The 20895-nt window shown below is 46.2% G+C and overlaps 1 protein-coding gene across 2 annotated transcripts in view; it reads left to right on the forward strand.

The window, feature by feature from the left end:
- XYLT1 (xylosyltransferase 1) overlaps nucleotides 1-20895 on the forward strand; it is a 199549-nt gene that overhangs the window by 173041 nt on the left and 5613 nt on the right. Inside the window, exons 8-10 of one of the 2 annotated variants that reach the window (XM_082064507.1) lie at nucleotides 1945-2207; nucleotides 6099-6294; nucleotides 12132-12465. In XM_082064507.1, the coding sequence (XP_081920633.1) occupies nucleotides 1945-2207; nucleotides 6099-6294; nucleotides 12132-12465 (793 nt within the window). The remainder of the gene's footprint in view (nucleotides 1-1944; nucleotides 2208-6098; nucleotides 6295-12131; nucleotides 12466-20895) is intronic. The other variant, XM_082064508.1, reaches the window with a different exon arrangement.

Raw genomic sequence — 20895 nt, forward strand, 5'->3', positions numbered from 1 at the left:
GCTTTCATTGTTAAGCAGCGGTTTTCATCTTTGAAAAAAGCTTAAAAGTTGACTAGAGTGCCTGCTAGAGGCTTGCATAGCACAAGGCAAATGAATTTTCATTATTATATTCATCAAAGTGATTATATTTAAGTTTATCTCATGGTTTTGTAGGCCAGAGTCAGGAGGTTTCGATCAGCCAGGCTTGGCAGCACTGCCTTAAAAAGTTTAATGAGTTCCTTTGTGATAGTTTCCTCGAGGCAGACATGAGAGCAAATCCTTGTGCTCAAGGGTGCGCTCGGTCTCAAGACTCTGTCTGGCCTCTGTATCTTCTGTTAAGAATGAACAACCGTTTGTTTCAAGGTCACCAGATTTGCAATTCCATCCCTGCAGCTCCTCGGGGTTCCCTGCATAAAGCATGTTTGTTCAGGCTTTGTGTGGGATGGGGAATGTGTTACCCCGCAGCACAAAAATGATGACTGCTCCGAAACAGAGATCTTTTCTTTTTTGTACCGTGCTGCCTACCAGGCGCAGCTGAAGTCAGTGACACGGGCACTCACAAAAAGAGCAAATGAGATATTATCTAAGAGAGGCTCTGCTGCACCAAACACCAATCCCAGGAAAGTCTCCAGCACAGGATAAATGGCACATCTTAAAAAACTCCTGCCAGTCTGCAGAGGCCGACCTGCTCCAGGCTGGGAAAACAACCCACAATGACATTTCAGAAAACAATCAGGTAAACTGAGCTGCAAGGGAAAGTTCAAAATTAGAATAGATGTGAAGGCAACTTCTGACACTCGCCTGGCGAGAGAGCCCCTCAGATAACACCCAGGACTGGCTCGCAGTTCCCACGGAGGCACAAAGCAGCTGCAGGGATCGCAGAGCCCATGGCTTGTGCCCTCTCAGAGTAAAACTGAGCATCCTCAAAGAATTTTTCAGCCATCTGTGGCACTTTTGAACTCCTTGGCACGTCAGAACCTGTGCTCAAATATGAGCAAGGCAAACCAAAAGCTTTTTGAAAGCTAACGGTAGTTGAGTAGCATACGAACTGGTAATATATTCCAAATTGTGTCAAGTGCAGAGCAGAAAATCTGTACAGGGCCGGTCAGAAGCTGAGAAGCCTCAGCCTCAGATGGCACTTCTGCCGGAGTCCCCTTACCACCTTGTAGCAGCAGATTCATACACACAAAATGCTGCTCTGCCTCTTCATAGAATCATTTAGGTTAGAAGAGACCCTCAAGATCATCAAGTCCAACTATAACCCCACTGGCACTGCCCCATGTCCTGAGAACCTCATGTCCGTCTGTCCAACCCTCCAGGGATGGTGACTCCAGCACTGCCCTGGGCAGCCTGTTCCAATGCCCAACAGCCCTTTGGGGAAGAAATTGTTCCCCACATCCAACCTCAACCTCCCCTGGTGCAACTTGAGGCCATTTCCCCAGGTCCCTCAGCCGCTCCCATCACACTTGTGCTCCAGCCCCTCACCAGCTCCGTTCCCTTCTCTCCACTCGCTCCAGCACCTCAAGGCCTTTCCTGTTGTGAGAGGCCCAAAACTGCCCCCAGGATTCAAGGTTTGGCCTCCCCAGCACCGAGTACAGCACTACCCCTGTAGCACAGGACACTTTGCTCCCTGCCCACTCGCTGATCAGACATGCCAGAGCTGTGCTATCTCCAGGCTAACGGGGGGTTGGAGTGTTCCCCACCTCTGGCACATGGAGAACCGTCCAGAGCAAGGCAGTGGGAGTGGTACGAGAGATTGGCACACCTACATTCTCATTGAGTAATTGCGTAGCTTTTATCTGAATCTTAGTGGCACTCTTAATGACAAATGGTCACAAAGGTGACCTTTTAAGCCTATGGGGAGAACCAGTTCATGTCCTCACCTCCAACCCATTGCTTAGGATGAAGTGTCATGGCTGAAATCAGGAACTCACTCCGGTGTCTTTTCCTTTCATATCCCCACAGCAGACTGCAAGACCAACTTTCTTTGCCCGCAAATTTGAAGCTGTGGTCAATCAAGAGATAATCGGCCAGCTGGACTACTACCTGTACGGCAACTACCCGTCCGGCACCCCCGGCCTGCGGGCGTACTGGGAGAACGTGTACGACGAGCCCGACGGCGTGCACACCCTGGGCGACGTCGCCCTCACCATGTACCACGCGTTCTCCCGCCTGGGCTTGCGGAGAGCCGAGACTTCATTCCACGCTGCTGGAGACAACAGCTGCCGGTTAGTCTGAGTCTGTCGGTCTTTTTTGGGTGTTTCACTGGCAGGGGGTTGTCTGCTTGGCTGTGCTGGCTGGAGCATTCCCTCACAAAGGGGGCCAGGCAGCCGCAAGTGTACAGCGCTCATTTCCACGAGTATTTATGCCCATAATGCAGCATTGGTTATTCAGGGTTGACATTATGTGACCTGTTTGCTGCACTTTTAAGGAGTTCCTCTCCAGCTTGATGAAGACTGACAGGATCCAGTTGGGCAGTGCTGCCCCTGCTGCTGTGTTTTTGTGATTAATTTCAGTGAGTATTATACCCGCAGCTCCTAAACCCTCCGTGCGACTGCAGCAGAGGTCATGTTCACCTCTATTATGCTTACCAAAAGCAGAGGACAGGATTTCAGAATTAATCTGAAGACGGGCAGGTTAATGGTCCTTGCTTGTTTGTTCCCTGGGTGCATTCGTGGAGTACAGAGAACTACTTGCTCGAGATCGGTTTGCCTGCTCGGTGCAGCTGTCTGTGCCAAAAGTGTTGCAACCAGTGGGATTCATTAATATCAAATAAATAAAATGTATGTATGTATAAATACATATCTATATATATTTTTATATACATATATATATATGCATACTGCAAGTAAATGTTCTTATTCGTTAAAGGAAACCCCATTATATTCTCGATTCCTAGCAAAGCAGAATTCAGTCTAAAAGGGATTTGAAAGAAGAATTCCTGCAGTTAGACTTGCACAGAAAAGGCTCTCTTCATGGTAGATGTTCGCTGCCTGCAAACACATCTGAAGCTGTTTACGTTCAAAGCAGAGAGGGTTCATCTTTTAAAGTCTTACTTTACAGCCTCTTAACTCCTTCTTCAGAACGTGTTTTTTGGCCCCTGCCTATTTTTATCCTAACAGAAAACACATACAGCCTAAGTCAGCAAATCCTGAAGACGTTCCTTGTGCTTTGACGGATGGACTTTGCCCCTCTTGTGTTCTCGAGGGGGAACCGAACGCGTTGTGACCTTCCCACTTAGTGAGGGAAGTGCTGAGCAATGTCCCATTTAGAAAGATGTGCCAAATTCCTATTACAGCTTTGCCAGTAGAGGTTACCAGTGCAAAGCAATAAAAGATCAATAATAATTAGATAGGAATAATCACTAGTTGCATGCCTTCCTTACCCGAAATAAAGGCAGACCTAAAGAAGTCCTGGGTCATTTGTCCTGCAGTGAAGCCAGAAGAGGATGGGAGCTATGTATAACCAGTACTGAAATAATCTGACAATTATTTTTGTGCTTATTCCTTTTGCCAGTGTTCTGATGATGATTTATATGAATAATCAATTTCTGGGAAGCTTTTAATGGCACAGGGACTCAAGGTGCTTTTCAGGCTTGCTCAGATGAAGCTGGGGAAGCCATGCCATCCAGCGTTGATAACTGGCTCCGGGATGACGCACGGCTCCTCGGCAGAGGGCTGGAGCCTCGCAGAACAACGCAGGCAGGAATCACAGTCATACACAGTGCAGGCTTCACCTTCATACCTACCTGAGCCCCTTCAAAAACTGCGAGTCCGCATCCAATTTAAATCACAGGAATGTGGACAATCCTCGGGTTTATGATATATCTTCTTCCTTGATCCTCTGTTGTCTTTCTAGGTGTATGCATACATACACATCCTCAGCCAGCTGAACATGAGCCAGCATGTGCCCAGATGGCCAAAAAGGCCACCAGCATCCTGGCTTATACCAGCACTGGTGTGGCCAGCAGGCCCAGGGCAGTGACCGTCCCTGTACTGGGACCTGGGGAACCCAAACCTTGAATCTTGGGGTCAGTTTTCAGCCCCTCATGCCAAGAAAGCCCTTGAGGTGCTGGAGCGAGTGGAGAGAAGGGAACAGAGCTGGTGAGGGGCTGGAGCACAAGTGTGATGGGAGCAGCTGAGGGACCTGGGGGGTTCAGCTGGAGAACAGGAGCTGAGGGGAGACCTTCTGATCTCTGAACTGCCTGAAAGGAGCTTGGAGCCAGGGGGGTCGGGCTCTGCTCCCCAGGAACAAGCGCCAGGAGCAGAGGAAACGGCCTCAAGCTGCGCCAGGGGAGGTTGAGGTTGGATGTGGGGAACAATTTCTTCCCCAAAGGGCTGTGGGGCATTGGAACAGGCTGCCCAGGGCAGTGCTGGAGTCACCATCCCTGGAGGGTTGGACAGACGGACATGAGGTTCTCAGGACATGGGGCAGTGCCAGGGGTGGTTTATGATTGGACTCGATGATCCTGAGGGTCTCTTCCAACCAAAATTATTCTATGATTCTTTCCCTCTTGTGATCCGGCATGTCTCTAACAGGGTGGTGCAGGGGTATATTTGGGCTGAGCACCTCGGCAGCGCTCCCTTTGCTGTCAGGGCTGCCCCTTAGCTGATGCTGCACTCACAGCTCAGTTCCGCACTGCGAGGAAGCCCTCCCCTGCTGCACAGCACATTTGCAGTCAGTCCCGCGGCCCGGGAGACTTTGCTGAGAGAACCTGCCTTGCACGCGCTTCCAGCAGGGCAGCTCACAGCCCCGGAAAGCCGTGCCCCCCGCCGCCTGCGCTGCCACCAAATTAGATTGCACATCAGCGTCTTCCGTGGAAGCAACATTAACGTGTGATTGAGATTTAATTTATTTCGTTCCATCTCTAGGCATTTTTACTCATTGCCGCCAAGAGAGAGTTTACCCAGACTGCTTCAAGGATATTGTAAATATTTGCTACTGCACACATATGAAACAGGAGGCCTTAGTGCTCAGAACAGAAGTCAGATTGTTGCTGGTGTTGGCTGCGTGGCTTTGCTGTGTTTTTGCTCAGTCCGTCAGTGCTGGCCCTGTTTGTACCCCATCTTGTTCTGGTTATTTCTCATGGTCTAGAGATTTCCTTCATGGTGTTGCTGCTTCCACGGGATGGCAAGTCCTTCTGGGTGAGCTCCTCACAGGGCTCGTGTCCGGAGCTGTATTCACTCGCACGAGGAGCCAGGCTTAGCTGGCTCAAGCAGGAAGGTGTGATACTGGGTGGTTTTAAATGTGTTGCAAACACATTTGTTTCACAGTTTATGTCAGTGCTGTAAGGTAGCGAAATGTTTTATTTCAAAAGCTATGAATGACATGTTTTTAATTATTTATGCATCCATATGTACACGCACATCATTACAGATGTTTCTGAGACTCTAGCAGACCATAAATTTTAATGATTTGAAGCCACAACTACAATGTCTCTAAAATCCAAACTGTAACTGAAGGCTTCCAAAGCTCCTGTTGAGAGGTTTTCCTGTTTGTTTGACCTTTTTGAAGTTTATTTTTGATCACAAGTGAAAAATCCAAGGCAAAAGCAACCTCAAGTCTTTAAAGAATGTGAAGTTTATTTCCCTAAATAAGAGACCTAAAATGGGGACCACCGCTTCTGTCACCATCACTGTCACTGTCACCATCACTGTCACTGCCACTGTCACTGCCACTGTCACTGCCAGGCATCCGCAGGGACCAACCCAGCAGAAGGTGGAAAATAACAGCCACCGGATTTGGAGCACCGGACGCATTTCTCAGACATGGTTTATCCTGACAAACAGCCTCACAATGTCTGTCTCTGGGTGGCACTTTGTACCCAGAAGAGGCAGTAAGGGAGGGGAGTTTTCTGGCATGAAAAAGTATCTCCTAAAGAGCTTAGAGCCGTGAATATCTTCTAAATGAGCATATATTCTTAGTAACATTTTTTATGTTTCAGGGTAATCAGAACAGCCGAAGAATATTTGATAATGAGTCATGAACACATTTGAAATCTCTTAATGTACAGCGGTGAATTTTCTAGTTGAAATGAGTGCTTCTTAAGCCATTAGCTCCAAGTAAATGGCGATTTCATGTCTCTCTTGTGTTACTGATGAGCATATGCTGTTTTACAGATACTACCCCATGGGCCATCCAGTTTCCGTACACATTTACTTCCTTGCTGACCGTTTCCAAGGCTTCCTAATCAGACACCACGCAACTAATCTGGCTGTCAGTAAACTAGAAACTTTGGAAACGTGGGTGATGCCAAAGAAAGTCTTTAAGATCGCAAGCCCACCCAGCGATTTTGGACGGTTGCAGTTCTCAGAGGTAAGTGTTCGTAGCCAGCCATGCACAATGTCACATCCTCTGGAGAGATTGCACACTGATTCAGCAGCCTTTGGAAACTGTACGCCCATGTAATTTTTAGGTGAGAATGGCTCTCTAGATAACGCACATCCCCTTTGTGGAAGGCAGTTCAGATTTGTGGTCACCTCTCACTTCTTACATTCCTCCGTTGTGTTTTAAGAACAACCTGAAGGCATTCGTTGTTGTAAAAGGGGCTCAGAAACTTCCAGGTTTTGTGACTGTGATTCTTGCCCATGCTGTGAGAGATAGCTGGGAAAAACACCATGTTTCTGCAGCTCCAGATGGTCCCGGGGATGTGGTAAGCATTCCTCTGGAGAGTACGCTGAGAATACCCTCCTAAAATCAGTGATGGGCACTGGTGCCACATATGAGCAGATCGATGTTGTGACACAAAGGAGAAAATTACCACAGCAGTGGCTGAGATTTCCCACGAATCCTGTTATTTCTTCTAGGAATTCGTCTCAGTATCTGACATAAAGTGTAAAAAATGCACCCTAAAACATATTAGGGAAGTTGCCCGCTAATAGAACCCGACATCTGTGTTCTGTTTTAAAGATATAACTGTCTGAGCAGTTAATTTCATTATTTTTCTTGTTAAGCCACAAATTTCAATTAAGGTATAAAATTGATTGAACAAATGTGTTCCAGTCATTATTGCCAAGTCAATAAATTACCATCTTCTTGAGCAATTAAGAAATGCCTGGGCAGGATTCAGTGTTTTGGTGTGCATGGCAAATCCATGACACTAATGTGCCATTAAAGAGATGGATGGAAAGTGTGTTTCATTTATCAATGTGTCCGATGGTAGACTTGCCATTTCATGCAGTGATAAATGGTCATACAAGCTTTAATTCTTGTGATTTGTAGGAGTATTTCTGTTGTTTACTTGGTACTTTTAATCTCACTTTTGTCCTGAGGCCTGCTCTGGGTCCTTCTTTTGAAAGCAACCGGGCTGGCAGCAGGAAGAGTTTATTCTGATTGTATAATGGAAAGAAACACATTGATCTCAGTATTCAAGAAGTCCAATGAAAACATGTAGATGATGAGCCCACGGCTGGTGGGCAGCAGCCCTGTAGGAATTACAGAGCGTGGGATGGATTTAATCGCTGCTCAGCTTTTTTCAGGCTAAGGAAACATTTTCTTCCATTTGAAACATGCAAAAAGCTTTTTGGTGGCTACTTACTTGTTTTCATTATCTTTTCTCACCTGAACTCTTTAATCGTCCTCTCCTTTCATAGATGACTCGTATTTTAAAAACCCAGGAGTAAAGTAAATCATTTAATAATTTCTTAATTGTTTATTTTACTTCCTGCCTGCCCTTGGCCTGCAGGCATCTCTGCCTCTAAGCCAAATTATTCTCTCAGTTACCCTGGTATAAATCCAGCATTAAGCTCTTCAGCTTCAGTGTGGCTGCAAAGCCTCTGATCTGCTGCTGCTTATTAAAACAGCACTGCTTTGTCGAGGGCCAGCAAGTGTAAAACAAACTTAGGAGTTCAGCTAAGTTGAGGGCATCAGTGTTTGCAAGCTAAGCACCAGAAAACAGACTTAAGATTTGTGCTTGGGACATGTAACTGCTGGTTTTCCAACAACTTTCACCCCACAATCTGGAAGAAATTTAAAACTGAATGGGGCCTTTTTTGCTGGGAGCTTTTTCCCCTCCCAGCTCCCACCACCGTGGCCAGCAGGAAGAGCACAAATACACTGCGTTAGATGTGCTCCCAAATATTTGTGACCCTGCTGCACACCTGACGTTGTGGCGGGGACGACGGGATCTCTCCAGTCAGCCCGTCCTGCCCTCGGCTCCTTCGCTTTGCTTCTCGGACTCTGCTTCTCGAGCAGCAGATTTCACCGCACACCATGTAAAGACAAGTGGGAAAATCAGCCAGCTGGGCTGAGTAAAATAAAATAAACTTACAGGAAATCCAAGAGACACGATTTCCAAGCATGAAACTCCCACACCTCCCAAACTTGGCTTACGCATCATGCACACAGTATGTGTCCTACCAGCCTGGGTTCGTGACAACTGCTACATGGAGGGCAGAAGATGGATTTGCTGTACAGTACTAGAAGTCTCAGCCTGTATCAATTGAACACTGAGTTCATTTTTGGTCTCGTTAAGACTTGTGATTCATCACAGAGAATAAAATAAACTAGGTGGCAGGCAATTAGTGTGCATTGTGTGAACCTAATGGTCCTGTTTGTGGTGAGCAATGAGACACAAACCCATAATCAAGGCATAATTTATCTTGGGAAAATTTTATCTTGGGACTCAACATAGGCAGAAACAGGAATTTTAAGCCAATGAGAGAGTTCCGGACGTCAAAACGTACCCTGTGCACAGTGCTTGCTCTTGAAGCTCAAAATCATGGTGATTAAAATAATGATGTGGAAAATGTCAGTTTCTGTGCCACATCCCTTCATAATTTATCAGATATTCATTACTGCTTGATTCCATCCCATGCTTTGTGTATTGAAAGTGAAAGCCTACTTACAATGTTTTAAGGGTCTATGAAAAATATTACTGGACTGTAGCATCTCTTGGCGTGTAAAATCAGACATCTCGGTGCTGGGAACTCAGCTGTGCAGAGTTCAAGGGGAGAGGTGTAAACCTCTAACTAATGCTTTGAGTAAAGTTCCCTTTAAAGTACTGTGCTTCTAAAACCAGCTTGTCATGTAAGGAAGGGATGCAGCACGGGAAGGTGTATCCCATGGACAGAAGGGGCACATCACATAAAGAGCTGGTGCAGCTCCCTGCCTGCAGTGCAGGCCCCGAGCAAGCCAGGGTGGCACAGGGTGCCCGGGTCGCTTGTCTTTGTGTTGCCCAGGGTCTGCTCCGTGGTAGCGTTTTCTTGTTGTTCCTATGCTGTTGTTTTCATGGGCCTGCACACCCTGACTGTGTGTGTGGTGTGACAGTGCTGATGTGACAAAGCAATTGCCACCAGCTACTGGAGTGTCCAGAAGAGGCTACGAAGCTGGTGAAGGTTTGGAGGGGAAGCCAGATGAGGAGCAGCTGAAGTCCCTGGGTTTGTTCGGCTGGAGCAGAGCAGACTGAGGGCAGAGCTCATGGGCTGCAGGTTCCTCAGCAGGAGCAGGAGGGGCAGGGTGAGCTCTGCTCTGTGACAGTGACAGAGCCCGGGGAACGGCAGAAGATGTGCCAGGGAGGGTCAGTGGGACATGAGGAAAAGGTTCTTCACCCAGAGGTGCTGGACACTGAACAGGCTCCCCAGGGAGGGGTCACGGCCCCAACCTGACAGTGTTCAAGAAGAGACTGGACACCGTCCTCAGACACACGGGGTGACCTGTGGGGTGTCCTGTGCAGGGACAAGAGTTGGACTCCATGAGCCTTGGGGGTCCCTTCCAGCTCAGGACATTCTGTGATTCTGTGTCTCTTCCTTCCTCTCATCTGCCGTTTGCTTTACGTTAGGGAACCCAGTAACATGCCTGGGCAAAACTAAACACCCAGCCAACAATTGTGTCATTATTTTCCCCCAGAAGCACTTCTGCACTCTTCCATGCACCACTCTAAGCAACTTCCACATGTGAACACTTCTCAGCATCTCCTGTGCAGCCTGGTGTAGACCGTGTCACCCGGAGGCTGGAGCACAGGGATTGTCGCTGCCTGGTTTCTTTCCCCAGAGATTAGAGACTGAAAAGGGGGAAACAGTTGGATGTTGGGGATGCGTGTTTAATTTTTGAAGGTGAAGTAAGCTTTATTCAAGGAGTTCTTCAGTAAGAAATAACAAATATGGTGGAAGAAACTTCCTCATAGGGTTTTCTTTGCCTGGGAGGGTTGTAGATTTGTTTTGCATGTTATGGCTTTATTTTTCCAGGTGCCTTTAGCTCTGGGAGGTGTGACACGGCCGCACTCAGTGAAGGTTGGCAGAGTAGATAATAAGATCTGGTCGGGAAATGTTCTTTCTGATCTTATTTCCATGCAGATTCAGTCAGTCGGGAGAGTCCGTACCGACAGCTCCTCGGGCAGTCGCTGCTCGGGTCTGATATCTGGGCCGTGCTGTCTGGGCTGATTAGCTGGTGCGCCAGGTGAAAAACCTCTGAAATACCAGCGATTCTGCCGGGCTGATTGCAGAGCAGTGGAGGGCTCATTTTGTCTCATATTCTGCAGTGTCATGGTCCAGTAGGAGGAATCCATATGATGACAGATGAATTTAGGATGGTAGGTTTTTATTCTACTGGCCTTGTAGCTTTTTGCTTGCAGTCCTCCTGTAATTTGTCTGCCAAGCACAGTGATTTATTTAGGAGGGATTGCAGACTGGACAGTTTCCAGTTCAGGTGTCAGTGGTACTGGGCATCAAATAATTGTTATGTTTTATGGATTTGAGGGGATTTTGGCATTATATTGGAGCCGCTTATTCTCATCAAATGGGATGAAATCTAGAAGAAAAATCTCTGAAGCGAACAAGTTACAATTATTTGTTATGCTTTCAGGAAAGCAGGTTCTGACCATGCCCTTGCAAGGTGAAGACTGGGGACAAGGACAGTTGTGTGTTGGAGAGATCTCTAAAATCCACATATGCTGAAAGAGAGGACCCTGTCTGTGTGTGCCTGGGCCCCTGGGGAGAATCCCATGGTCTCTGTACAGGAAACAAGGGAACTTTTAGGTCATGGGCACTGTTTGTGTGGAGATTAAGGCCAAAGAAGACCTGAAGGACTAGGAGGAGTTTCAGAACCAGGCTGGCCAAGGCATCTGTCTCTCCGAGGAATGGCATCATATGTCTGCTTGCCAAAAGGAGCCAGGGGTTCTCCTGTTCTTCACTTCACATGGGGTCCCTCAAATCTTTTTGTGTTCAATATTGATCACTTTGTATTAGATGTCATGGGAACAGGAGCTCATGGGACAAGTGATCTGAGTACTTCCTCCAGAAGCAAATATGCAGCCTTCAGTACTGTGGTCCACCAGGCTGCCTTCTTGAGAATCAATGGAAGTGATTTGTTAATGGTCAGCCTCGTAAACACAAACTAGATGTAATGCTGGGATAGCAAAAAGTCTTTCAGCTGGCCTAAGAAGGCCAGTTACTAGATTTTTATGCTATCTGCTTAAAGATGCTTATTTTCAGTAGTGTGCAAGTGTTAATGACAACAGCTTGTAAGTTTGTATCATCCCATGGGTTACAGGCGAACCATTAAAATTCATATAAAGAGCATTGAAATATGAAAGCTGCTAGGAAAAAGAAAGGTCCATTAAATATTTACACTAGATCATAAATCAGCTGCTTTACTGTTCGTTAGTGAGTAAATAAAAAACAATGTCACTATTATGACAGTAAGAAAAGAGTTTACCAGAAATAACTTCCCACATCAGGCAGGCAGGGAGTGCAAGGAGGAGTAGAGGACTGTCCTAAAGTCAGCAAAAGCCTCTTCCTTGGTCTAAGCAGGAACTGGGTAGGTCTCTCCCTCAGGTTCCATCTCAAATGTGTAATACATCTTCATGATCCAGGAGATGATGGGTCATATTCTTTTCTATGCATAGCCTGTGCCCAGTCACTAGGCTTGGTCCTTTACTGACTGCTTCCACATGGAGGAGGAGGAGACCTGCTCTAGAAAAACCTTTTATCAGTCAAAAAATTGGACCAAAAAAAAACCAGACTTGCATTCAAGGTCAACTCACAATTTGTGTGCACATTACAATCTTAGGCTGCGTTGCCATCAGCCTTTATTTGTATGCATAATTCATGTCATTAGAGAAATATGATCTCTGTGTCTCGAGAGCCCTTATTTGACAGAAAAGTCTTAGGTGCTCACAGAGATGATGTTAACAGCAATGTGGTCTTCCATTTCAGATTGGCACCGAATGGGATGCCAAGGAAAGGCTTTTCCGGAATTTCGGAGGACTCCTGGGGCCGATGGATGAGCCGGTTGGCATGCAGAAATGGGGCAAGGGCCCCAACGTCACCGTCACTGTCATCTGGGTGGATCCTGTTAATGTAATCGCAGCGACGTACGATATTCTTATAGAATCCAGTGCTGAATTTACTCACTACAAACCACCTTTGAATTTGCCCCTGCGACCCGGTGTCTGGACGATAAAAATTCTGCACCACTGGGTACAGGTAGCTGAAACCAAATTCCTCGTTACTCCCCTCACCTTCTCTAATCGGCAGCCTATCAAACAAGGTAAGTTTTATTATTTGGTACTGGAATAATACAGTTATTGTGTCTGTAGTCACTGTAAATGCTGCTGTTAAAAATGAAGTAGCACTACACTGGAAAAGGAGAAAAGAAAGGAATTTTATAGATACTAAATCAGAAGAAATTGTTGCATTACAACAATCAGAAGTGTGTGTATCCAGTCTGTAAAACACAGACACTTTGAAGAAAAGGCTATTTCTATCTTTAAAATATGCACAGTTCAGAATCCAGAGGACTTCAGACTCCATAATCTAACAGCTATCGTAAAAGCCATCATTCAGAAACAGAAAGAAAAACGGTCCTTTCTCTGGTGCTTTTCATTCACATTTGCTCCTGAAGAGTTAGAGATGTTTAAACGGTTATCTTGACAAAGTCTGTGTGTTTAATGATGAGAGCATTAATACACAAAATGCTGAATTAGCTACAATTCCCCGAGGCCAGAGCTCACCTGACACACTGTCAGGTCCAGGCATTCACTGTTGCCTCATTCCTGCCAAAACCTGCTCCGTACGTGCCAAGCGGTTGTGTTGCAGCAATACCTATGGACGCGGCGATCCCGGTCAGCACGCTGTCAGACCCACGCTGACATTTTTTATAAAGAAACCTATTTTTTCCCTGCTATGGCAGCCCCGAGCCCTCCAAACGCAGAGGGCATTCCTGGGTTCCTGCAGCGGTTTGCTCGTGTCCTCCGCATTCCCCGGACACCGGGCTGGGACAAGAGAGATTTTGCAGCCACACTTGTTTCCTTAAGATCAAAACAAGTTCATTGCTATGAATATCTTTACCATTCTTAACATGCGCAAGCGCTTCCATCTGCCCAATATTAATATTCGGACATCTTAAATTCGCAAGGTACACGAATGATCCTGTTAACTTTTCAGAAGTTCTTCCTGACAAGGCAGCAAATAAACTGAGTCAGACATTTACCTTCCAGCATAACGTGCTGCTTCTGTAATGCAAACACCACCAGACAACTGCTGGGAGCTAATGCAGCCCTTATCTTGCTCCACAGGAGCTTGATTCAACACATTTCCCAGCAGAAAACTTACTGATTTCTTCTTCTAACATTTGGTGGCATCGTTTCTTAAGCAGAAACTAAACCACCACCAGCCTGCTGCTGTTATTAGCTAATAGGCAATGAAAAATTGTGAAGCAACACCATGTGTAGAAGGAAAGCATTTTTAAAGTTTGAGGCAACCTACTTCTGAACGCAGCTGTTACTGACTCTTCTCCTGGAAATTAATGAATTCCATGTTCTTTGCTAATTTAACAGTTAAGGCATAGACTGGACGGAAAATGGGGTGTGTAGCCAGCAACCTTGCTGCTTTTCCCTATAACGTGAGAGCCCTGTGGACACTTAAGCTTGTCTCAGGCTCCAGCCATGAGCCCACACTTCATGGTGTAAAGGCAAAAATCCCTTTGGTCCAAACTCTGAATCTGGAATAATTCCACGGCAATTACGGCGTTACCCTCTATTGCCCATCAATACGCTGGGAGAGGACCTAGCTCGTATATTTTGTTGAAGAGCCCTGTTCATTCATATGCTAACTAGAATCTGCTATAGGAATGAAATATAAAGCTTGGGAACAATATTATCTAGGAAAAAAGCCTGAGGAGTGATCTGCTACTGATGATGTGATGTATAATCTCCAGATGTCTGAGGCATGAAGTTAAAGAAGAAAATTAATTACAGGGGCAGATAGTGACACTCACTGTAGTTAGAATTGTATTTACAATGCAAATTCCTGTTGTTTGGGTTTTTTAAGGCTTTGTGTCTCAGTGACACTATTATGCTTCGTGCAGGCAATTGTCATTCAGCTTTGATTTCCAGCTTTTGTCAGTTTGTCACCACTTTATTATTTGAATACAGTTTTCTGTGCCAAATAAAGGCATTGGGAGAGTAGGACAGAAGAATTAGAACTTCTAAAAGAACAATTTCTGTTACAATTTCTGTCTCATATTCCAGATGTAGAAACCGGAGTTGGCATAGTTACACACCTAAAAATCTTGTGTCTTGTGTCTCATTTGTTTGTGCCATTTTAAGGAGTGTTTGCACCACTAAAATCTCGTGTGGACACGACACCAATCACTGAATTTCCTAAATCATGACTTACCTCCACATTACCGCAGTGCAGAGCACAACAAGGAGAAGTTGCTTTTGGTTTCCAAGCATCATGAAGGGAGCCATTTGCTCCTCTTTTAAATAATGCAAGGAAAATGTGTTTCCTCCTGCATCATGACTCTCAAAATTCAGTATTACCATTCAAAATGTAAAAATTAATCATGGACAGCTACCAGCAAGGATGTTTCATTTAGCGGTTTATAAAAACAGCATATGCAGCTAGTTTAGTCATTTTTCTTTTCCCATTTAGTCATGAATTTTGGCTGCGCACATGAGTAAAACCATAAAGGAAAATCAAGAGCAGGTATTTCCTTTGATATCATGTCCAGGTGTGCATAACTGAGAGAATGTAAATTGTTCTAAAAACACAGATTCATTGACCTTTTCCAGACGTGAATCTGTAAGAGATTAGATCTCACATGGAATTACTGAGTACACTGGGAGGTTTGGGGTATTTCCACTGCAAATGAGACTTCCAAAGCCATTTCAGTGGAAAGTCTCAAATATAATGTTATTCTTTCTTGCTCCTCTTTCCCCTCCAGTCATCCAAATCTGTGTCTGTTTTCCTTAGTCTGAGTTGTGTCACTGATCGAATCTGCTTTCAGCAGAAACTCTGGCTCGAGAGCGCCTTCAAGTATTTGCCTGGTTGGACAATGAAAAAAAGGAAAGAAAATGAAGTGAATTTGTGAGATAAATCATTTGGAGAAATCAGCTTCACTTGCTCCACCAGTGTCTTGTTCCCCCTACATCCTGCACAGCCAGATTCTGTTTTATTCTTCTTCTAAATGGTGATTTTGAGTTTCTCACCATATGGCCGATTGTGTTAAAGCCAAGTACTCGGTGCTTATTGTCAGGACATGGGAGGGATGCCAGGGACCAGCAGGATGCCCTGGGATTCAATCATGCCAAGACAGAGAGGAAATGGGACGTGGAGGAGCCAAAATGGGGAGAAGATCAGTGGACGATCACTAGCAGTGGTACTAGAGAAGAGTGAGGTTTCTCGCTGTCTGCTTTGGGCAGCCAGAATTTAAGTGCAGTTTTAGAGTCTCAAGGCCAGGTTTCTGGGGGGACTGGAGAGGCAGAGCCAAACGGCAGGTATAATTCAGAGCATTTAGCCGGCACTTCACAGACGATAATCCAAGCCACCGAGTCGATGTCAATTCCTACGAAAACAGTGAATTCAGTAGAGGTTGGCTCTGCATCCCCATCTCCCCATGTTCCCATACACTGGTGCCCTACCAAGCCCTGTGAAGCAGCAGTCGTGCCAGGCGCAATCACGAGAAGGGCAGAGTGTTGAGGTTTAGATTACGGGGTGACAATCAAACCCTGGCAGATGTATTGTTAACCCCCTCTCCCCCACTTCCCCCTTTTTCCCCTCCCTCTCCCCCTTCCCACTCAGCACAGGCGATGGGGAGGGAAAGAAGGACAGAGAGAAGAGAGCTGGGAAAATTAAAGATGTTTTACTAATGCTACTAATAAAAATAGAGAAAATAATACAAAATATACAAAACCAATCTTGAAAGTCCTGGCAAAAGCTGGGCCAGCACCTGAAATCCCGGACTGGACTCTGCAGCCAACCAGAGCTGGATTCAGTCTGTCACTAGGCCTCAGTTCACAGGGACGACTCGCAAGGTCCTCTCCTAATGTCGCCATAAGGAAAAGGGATGAAATCCTCGTGATCTCCCACTTTTATATGAAGCATCATGTGATGGGATGTAACACTCGGTCAGTTTTTGGTCACCTGTTTCCCGTTGCCCCTCTCACGAGATGTGCATCCATCCTTATCAGTCCAGTGACCTTGCATACCATTGCTATGTCTATCAAAACATGTATCTGGCTTTCAGGAAAACAGCTGATAAGAAGCTTTAGCTGACAGGCAAATTCACTAAAAGAGAAACTTGTTTTTAACAAAACCAGGACACAGAGGAAAAGCCAAAGCAATTTCATCCTTTAAATGAGTTCATATTCATGGTAAAGGTTCCACAGTGATCTTCCAGCTGGAGTGACGATAATGAGTCGTCATGCGTTTAATGTATAGCACCCGTTTCATTAAAGATAAATAAGTTACTCTGAGCCGGTGGGCAAATTCACTTCTGTGACAGAAAAAAAACCCCTGAGCCTCAAGCCAATACCGAACACTGGATTGAAAATAAATAAATGAATGAATAAATAAAACTCTTCTTCCTTCAAACAAGGAGGGCAGCGAAGAGGAGCATCCTTTGGTGTTCGGTTCCTGGCTGGTCATGCGCCCCAGACACAGAGCGACTGGTCTCTGCTCTGGGCCACCGCTTCAAGGGTTCAATGGCGCGGGCAGACATGCTGCGGTGCACACATGCATCTCAAAGGCCTTTTAACCTAATCCATATTTATAGATCATTTTAATTAAGTATATACTGGGAAAGCCTTGTTTTGCCGTTGGTTGTTTGCAGCGGCTCAATCAATTCTAATTGCGTCTATACGGATTATAAAGTGGGTGGCAACTTGTGTCAGAACTGCTGTGATTTCTTTAAATTAAGCAGAGGTAACATGACATGTTCTTGATAAATGCAGTAATAGCAGCAGGCAGGCGGGTGACTGCAGAGGAGTTGATGTGCCCTGGAATCGTCATTCTGAGAAAAACCCTGAAGATGGGGATTTGCTTTGAAATTTAGTTCAGATCCAGTTGACAAGGAGTCGATTAGCTTCACAATGAGCGAATGCAGCACTGTCTTGTTTCCTGCAAGAGAAAACAAACAAAATGTCAATAAAAAATTACCTCTTTGCCAGAGGGTTTCAACACAATTCAAGTAAAGAAATAAAGCTGTACATACTGTGTCGCTTTAAAAAAACAGGTCTAGCGCCTTAATGTGTACTGGGGTAACTAACTTCTTCATTCCTTAGCCCACTCTCTGTCTAAATTCATTTGCTTTTCCTGCAAAATGAAGAGCAAACCCCCACGAAAAATGCTGAAATCCCAGCCTATGCGGCTGGCTGTAGGCTGTGTGTGTAGTCCAACGAAGTTATACTAAGAAAAGTCAGTTGAGAAATGAAGTTCCCTCGCAGAGTGAAAAGCAAACAAAAATGAGGAACAAAAATAACTCATGGTTTTTAAGCTATAATTTAGAGTCAATGGAATATATTTTGCATTGATAGATGCCCTCCTGAAGTCATAGGGCTATTTAGATGTGTTTGCTGGCAAAAATACCTGGCTTCATGTCTGCAGTTCAACTAATACTGAATTGGTTGCTCTAACTGTACAGATTTAAATGTCTAAAGACACATTTCATTGGGGCAAGGACTGAAGCATCAGCGCTTTAAAGGTATGCCCAGTAGCTCCAGCCTCTCCTCAGGCAGTATTTCAGTGTTGGGGATCTACACTCTCCTTCTCCTGTCCCAACCCAGTAAGTTACAGACTCATGACTGAGTCTCTTTGGTTTTTCCTTTAACGCAAGGAACACCACCCCATGTCTGCCCCAGCTTGGATGAGCTGCATCCTCCTGACTTTCTCTTGTGAACTTCTCAACAAAGGCTCCAGGAGAGGGTTCTGGGTTGAACCCTCAGCATTTCGTCTCCATGAGGACACGAAGCTCTGCACTCAGGTTGCTGTTACCTGGCTCTTGCTTTACAGGACATGCAGACACCTCACGTGGGGTGTTGGTTCTGCCATGGGGACAGGCAGTCCCGCACCACTGCCATGTCAGGGTGTCATCGTGTGTCTCACACTGGAGAAACACATTTTCACTGTAACACACTGAGAAACACAGTGGTTTGTTCCCTTTAGAATCATAGAATGTCCTGAGCTGGAAGGACTCACGGAGTCCAACTGCTGTCCCTGCACAGGACACCCCACAGGTCACCCCGTGTGTCTGAGGACGTTGTCCAGTCTCTTCTTGAACACTGTCAGGTTGGGGCCGTGACCCCTCCCTGGGGAGCCTGTTCAGTGTCCAGCACCTCTGGGTGAAGAACCTTTTCCTCATGTCCCACTGACCCTCCCTGGCACATCTTCTGCCATTCCCTGGGCTCTGTCATTAGCACTGTCCTCAGCAGTCTTTGCTGATCTGCTCGTACTTGCGTGTGACTTTTCCAGTATTGTTTTTCTGCAGTCCCATCACACACCGTTGCTGTTGTAGCTGCCCACGGCCTGGCCGTGCAGCAGCTCAGAGCACAGCCTGGCACTGCCTTTGTGCTGTGTTGGTGTGGGAAGCACAGCATGTCCCACACCATTACAGCAGTAGCAGAGTTGGAGGAATTTAAATGCATTGAAGATGCTGAGGTTATCACCCTTATTTTAGCAAAAGCAGCCCACTGATCTTGAGCAACAAGGGTCACAGATTCAGAGGAAAAGCTGCTCTACTGCTGCGTTGCTAAGCACTGGGTCCTGCAGTCGCTGGAGGTTTCATTCCTTCCAGTCCTGATAATCCACCAAGTCCTGAAGCCTGGGACAAATGCGAGAGGAGAGCAAGTTCCATTTCATCCTGTTATTTGTCTGAAGAAAGCTCTCTCTTGTTCCATGCACTGCACACACACACCAGGCTTTAATTCAACAAGCTCTGAATTGCCTGTTCCAATCAGATGATCCTGCTAGTATTGCCAACTCTTATTTGTTTGGGGATTTTTACTTGGAATGTTGCTATTTAATTAATATGTTGACAAACAGTCTTCCACAGTTAATTGCTTCCGAAGGAGGAAATTTAATCATGTGTACTTGTTCTGTTTCTTAAACTGCAGTGCTCTGGCAGAGCACACTTCTGACACATGTGCATGGAACAAACTCATGGTGACTGGAGATCATTGTGGATATTTACCATTTAAAATAAACAGAGGAGATCAGATAAATGCAGGAACAGTTAAGTGATGTATGATGGTGACAGAGATGTGCTGAACTAATTTAACTGGGCATCTGAAGTAAAGTACTTGCACAGTATTTGACATTGAAGACTTTGCATATGTAACTGCAAAGCTCCAATTAAACGTCCCTTTTCCCTCTAAATGTACTAATTTATTGCCAGCGCCTGAGATCCTGTTCTCTGTGTGTAAGAAAGGACTCGGCATCAGGCTGCAGTGCAGCAGCAGGGACACGGGGAAGGAATCACAGCCGTGAATATGTAATTCCTGCCCCCAAGCGCTCTCTGCACGTGGCCGCAGCGAGGACGCTCGGGAAGGCAACTGAGAACAGAACGGAATGGTGGAACATTTCCTCCCAGGAGTCACGCAGTGGAGATTTCTCAAGTGTCCCATTGTTCATGAGCAGTACCTTAGTCCCACGCTCAGGCCTTAGGAAGTCAGCCGGCCTTAGAGGAGGGTGCTCTGACCCGTAGTGTCCCATTGGAGGTCTTTGAAGGCATTCTCACAGCCTGACAATGATTTTACTGCAATATTACATATCTGGGGCAACGTGCTGGCATTTTGCTGAGGTAGAAGAGTTACTGTAAAGAAAGCAACCACAACACAACAAAAACTTTCACTAGGAAATGATTGTGATCCATTATTTGGCACAGGAGCTGGAAATATAATTGTCATTAGAGAACACTGTCCCAGCAAGACTGGAGCATGTCCAGGAATGATGCTGGGGCCACACGCATTTCATTAACCGGGTCCGGTCTGTCCAAGGCCATGGCATTGTCCTTCCAGTGCCAGGAGTGGCACCAGCCGGTTTGCGGGGGCAGACTGAGCTAACAAATGTTGTGACTTTTCCACAGCAGGGCAAGGTTCATCCATTTAGAAAAAAACCAACAGGCTGAGATCTTGACTCTTTCTCCTAGACAAAGCAATGATAGCACTTGAAGATCTGATGAGGGTCAGCAGCCTTCTCACAGCAAACACCCTTGAACTGTTCCTAATTCCAAAGCCCTCACTGGGTGCCCACAGGGGTGGCTTCAGCTGCACAGGGCTAATCTCCCAGGCCGCTCCTGCAGTGAAAGAGGCAAAATTAGCTTCTCCTGAATGAAAAATAAGTTTTTCCTGAGAGGGAGCTGCATGTTGCTCAGGCTCCAGGTACAGGAGCCGCTCAAGTCCCTGGGTTTGTTCAGCTGGAGCAGAGCAGACTGAGGGCAGAGCTCATGGGCTGCAGGTTCCTCAGCAGGAGCAGGAGGGGCAGGGCTGAGCTCTGCTCTGTGACAGTGACAGAGCCCAGGGAATGGCAGAAGATGTGCCAGGGAGGGTCAGTGGGACATGAGGAAAAGGTTCTTTACCCAGAGGTGCTGGACACTGAACAGGCTCCCCAGGGAGGGGTCACGGCCCCAACCTGACAGTGTTCAAGAAGAGACTGGACACCGTCCTCAGACACACGGGGTGACCTGTGGGGTGTCCTGTGC

This window comes from Streptopelia decaocto (genome assembly GCF_964273445.1).
Source record: "Streptopelia decaocto genome assembly, chromosome: 13".
In the NCBI taxonomy this organism is placed as follows: domain Eukaryota; kingdom Metazoa; phylum Chordata; class Aves; order Columbiformes; family Columbidae; genus Streptopelia; species Streptopelia decaocto.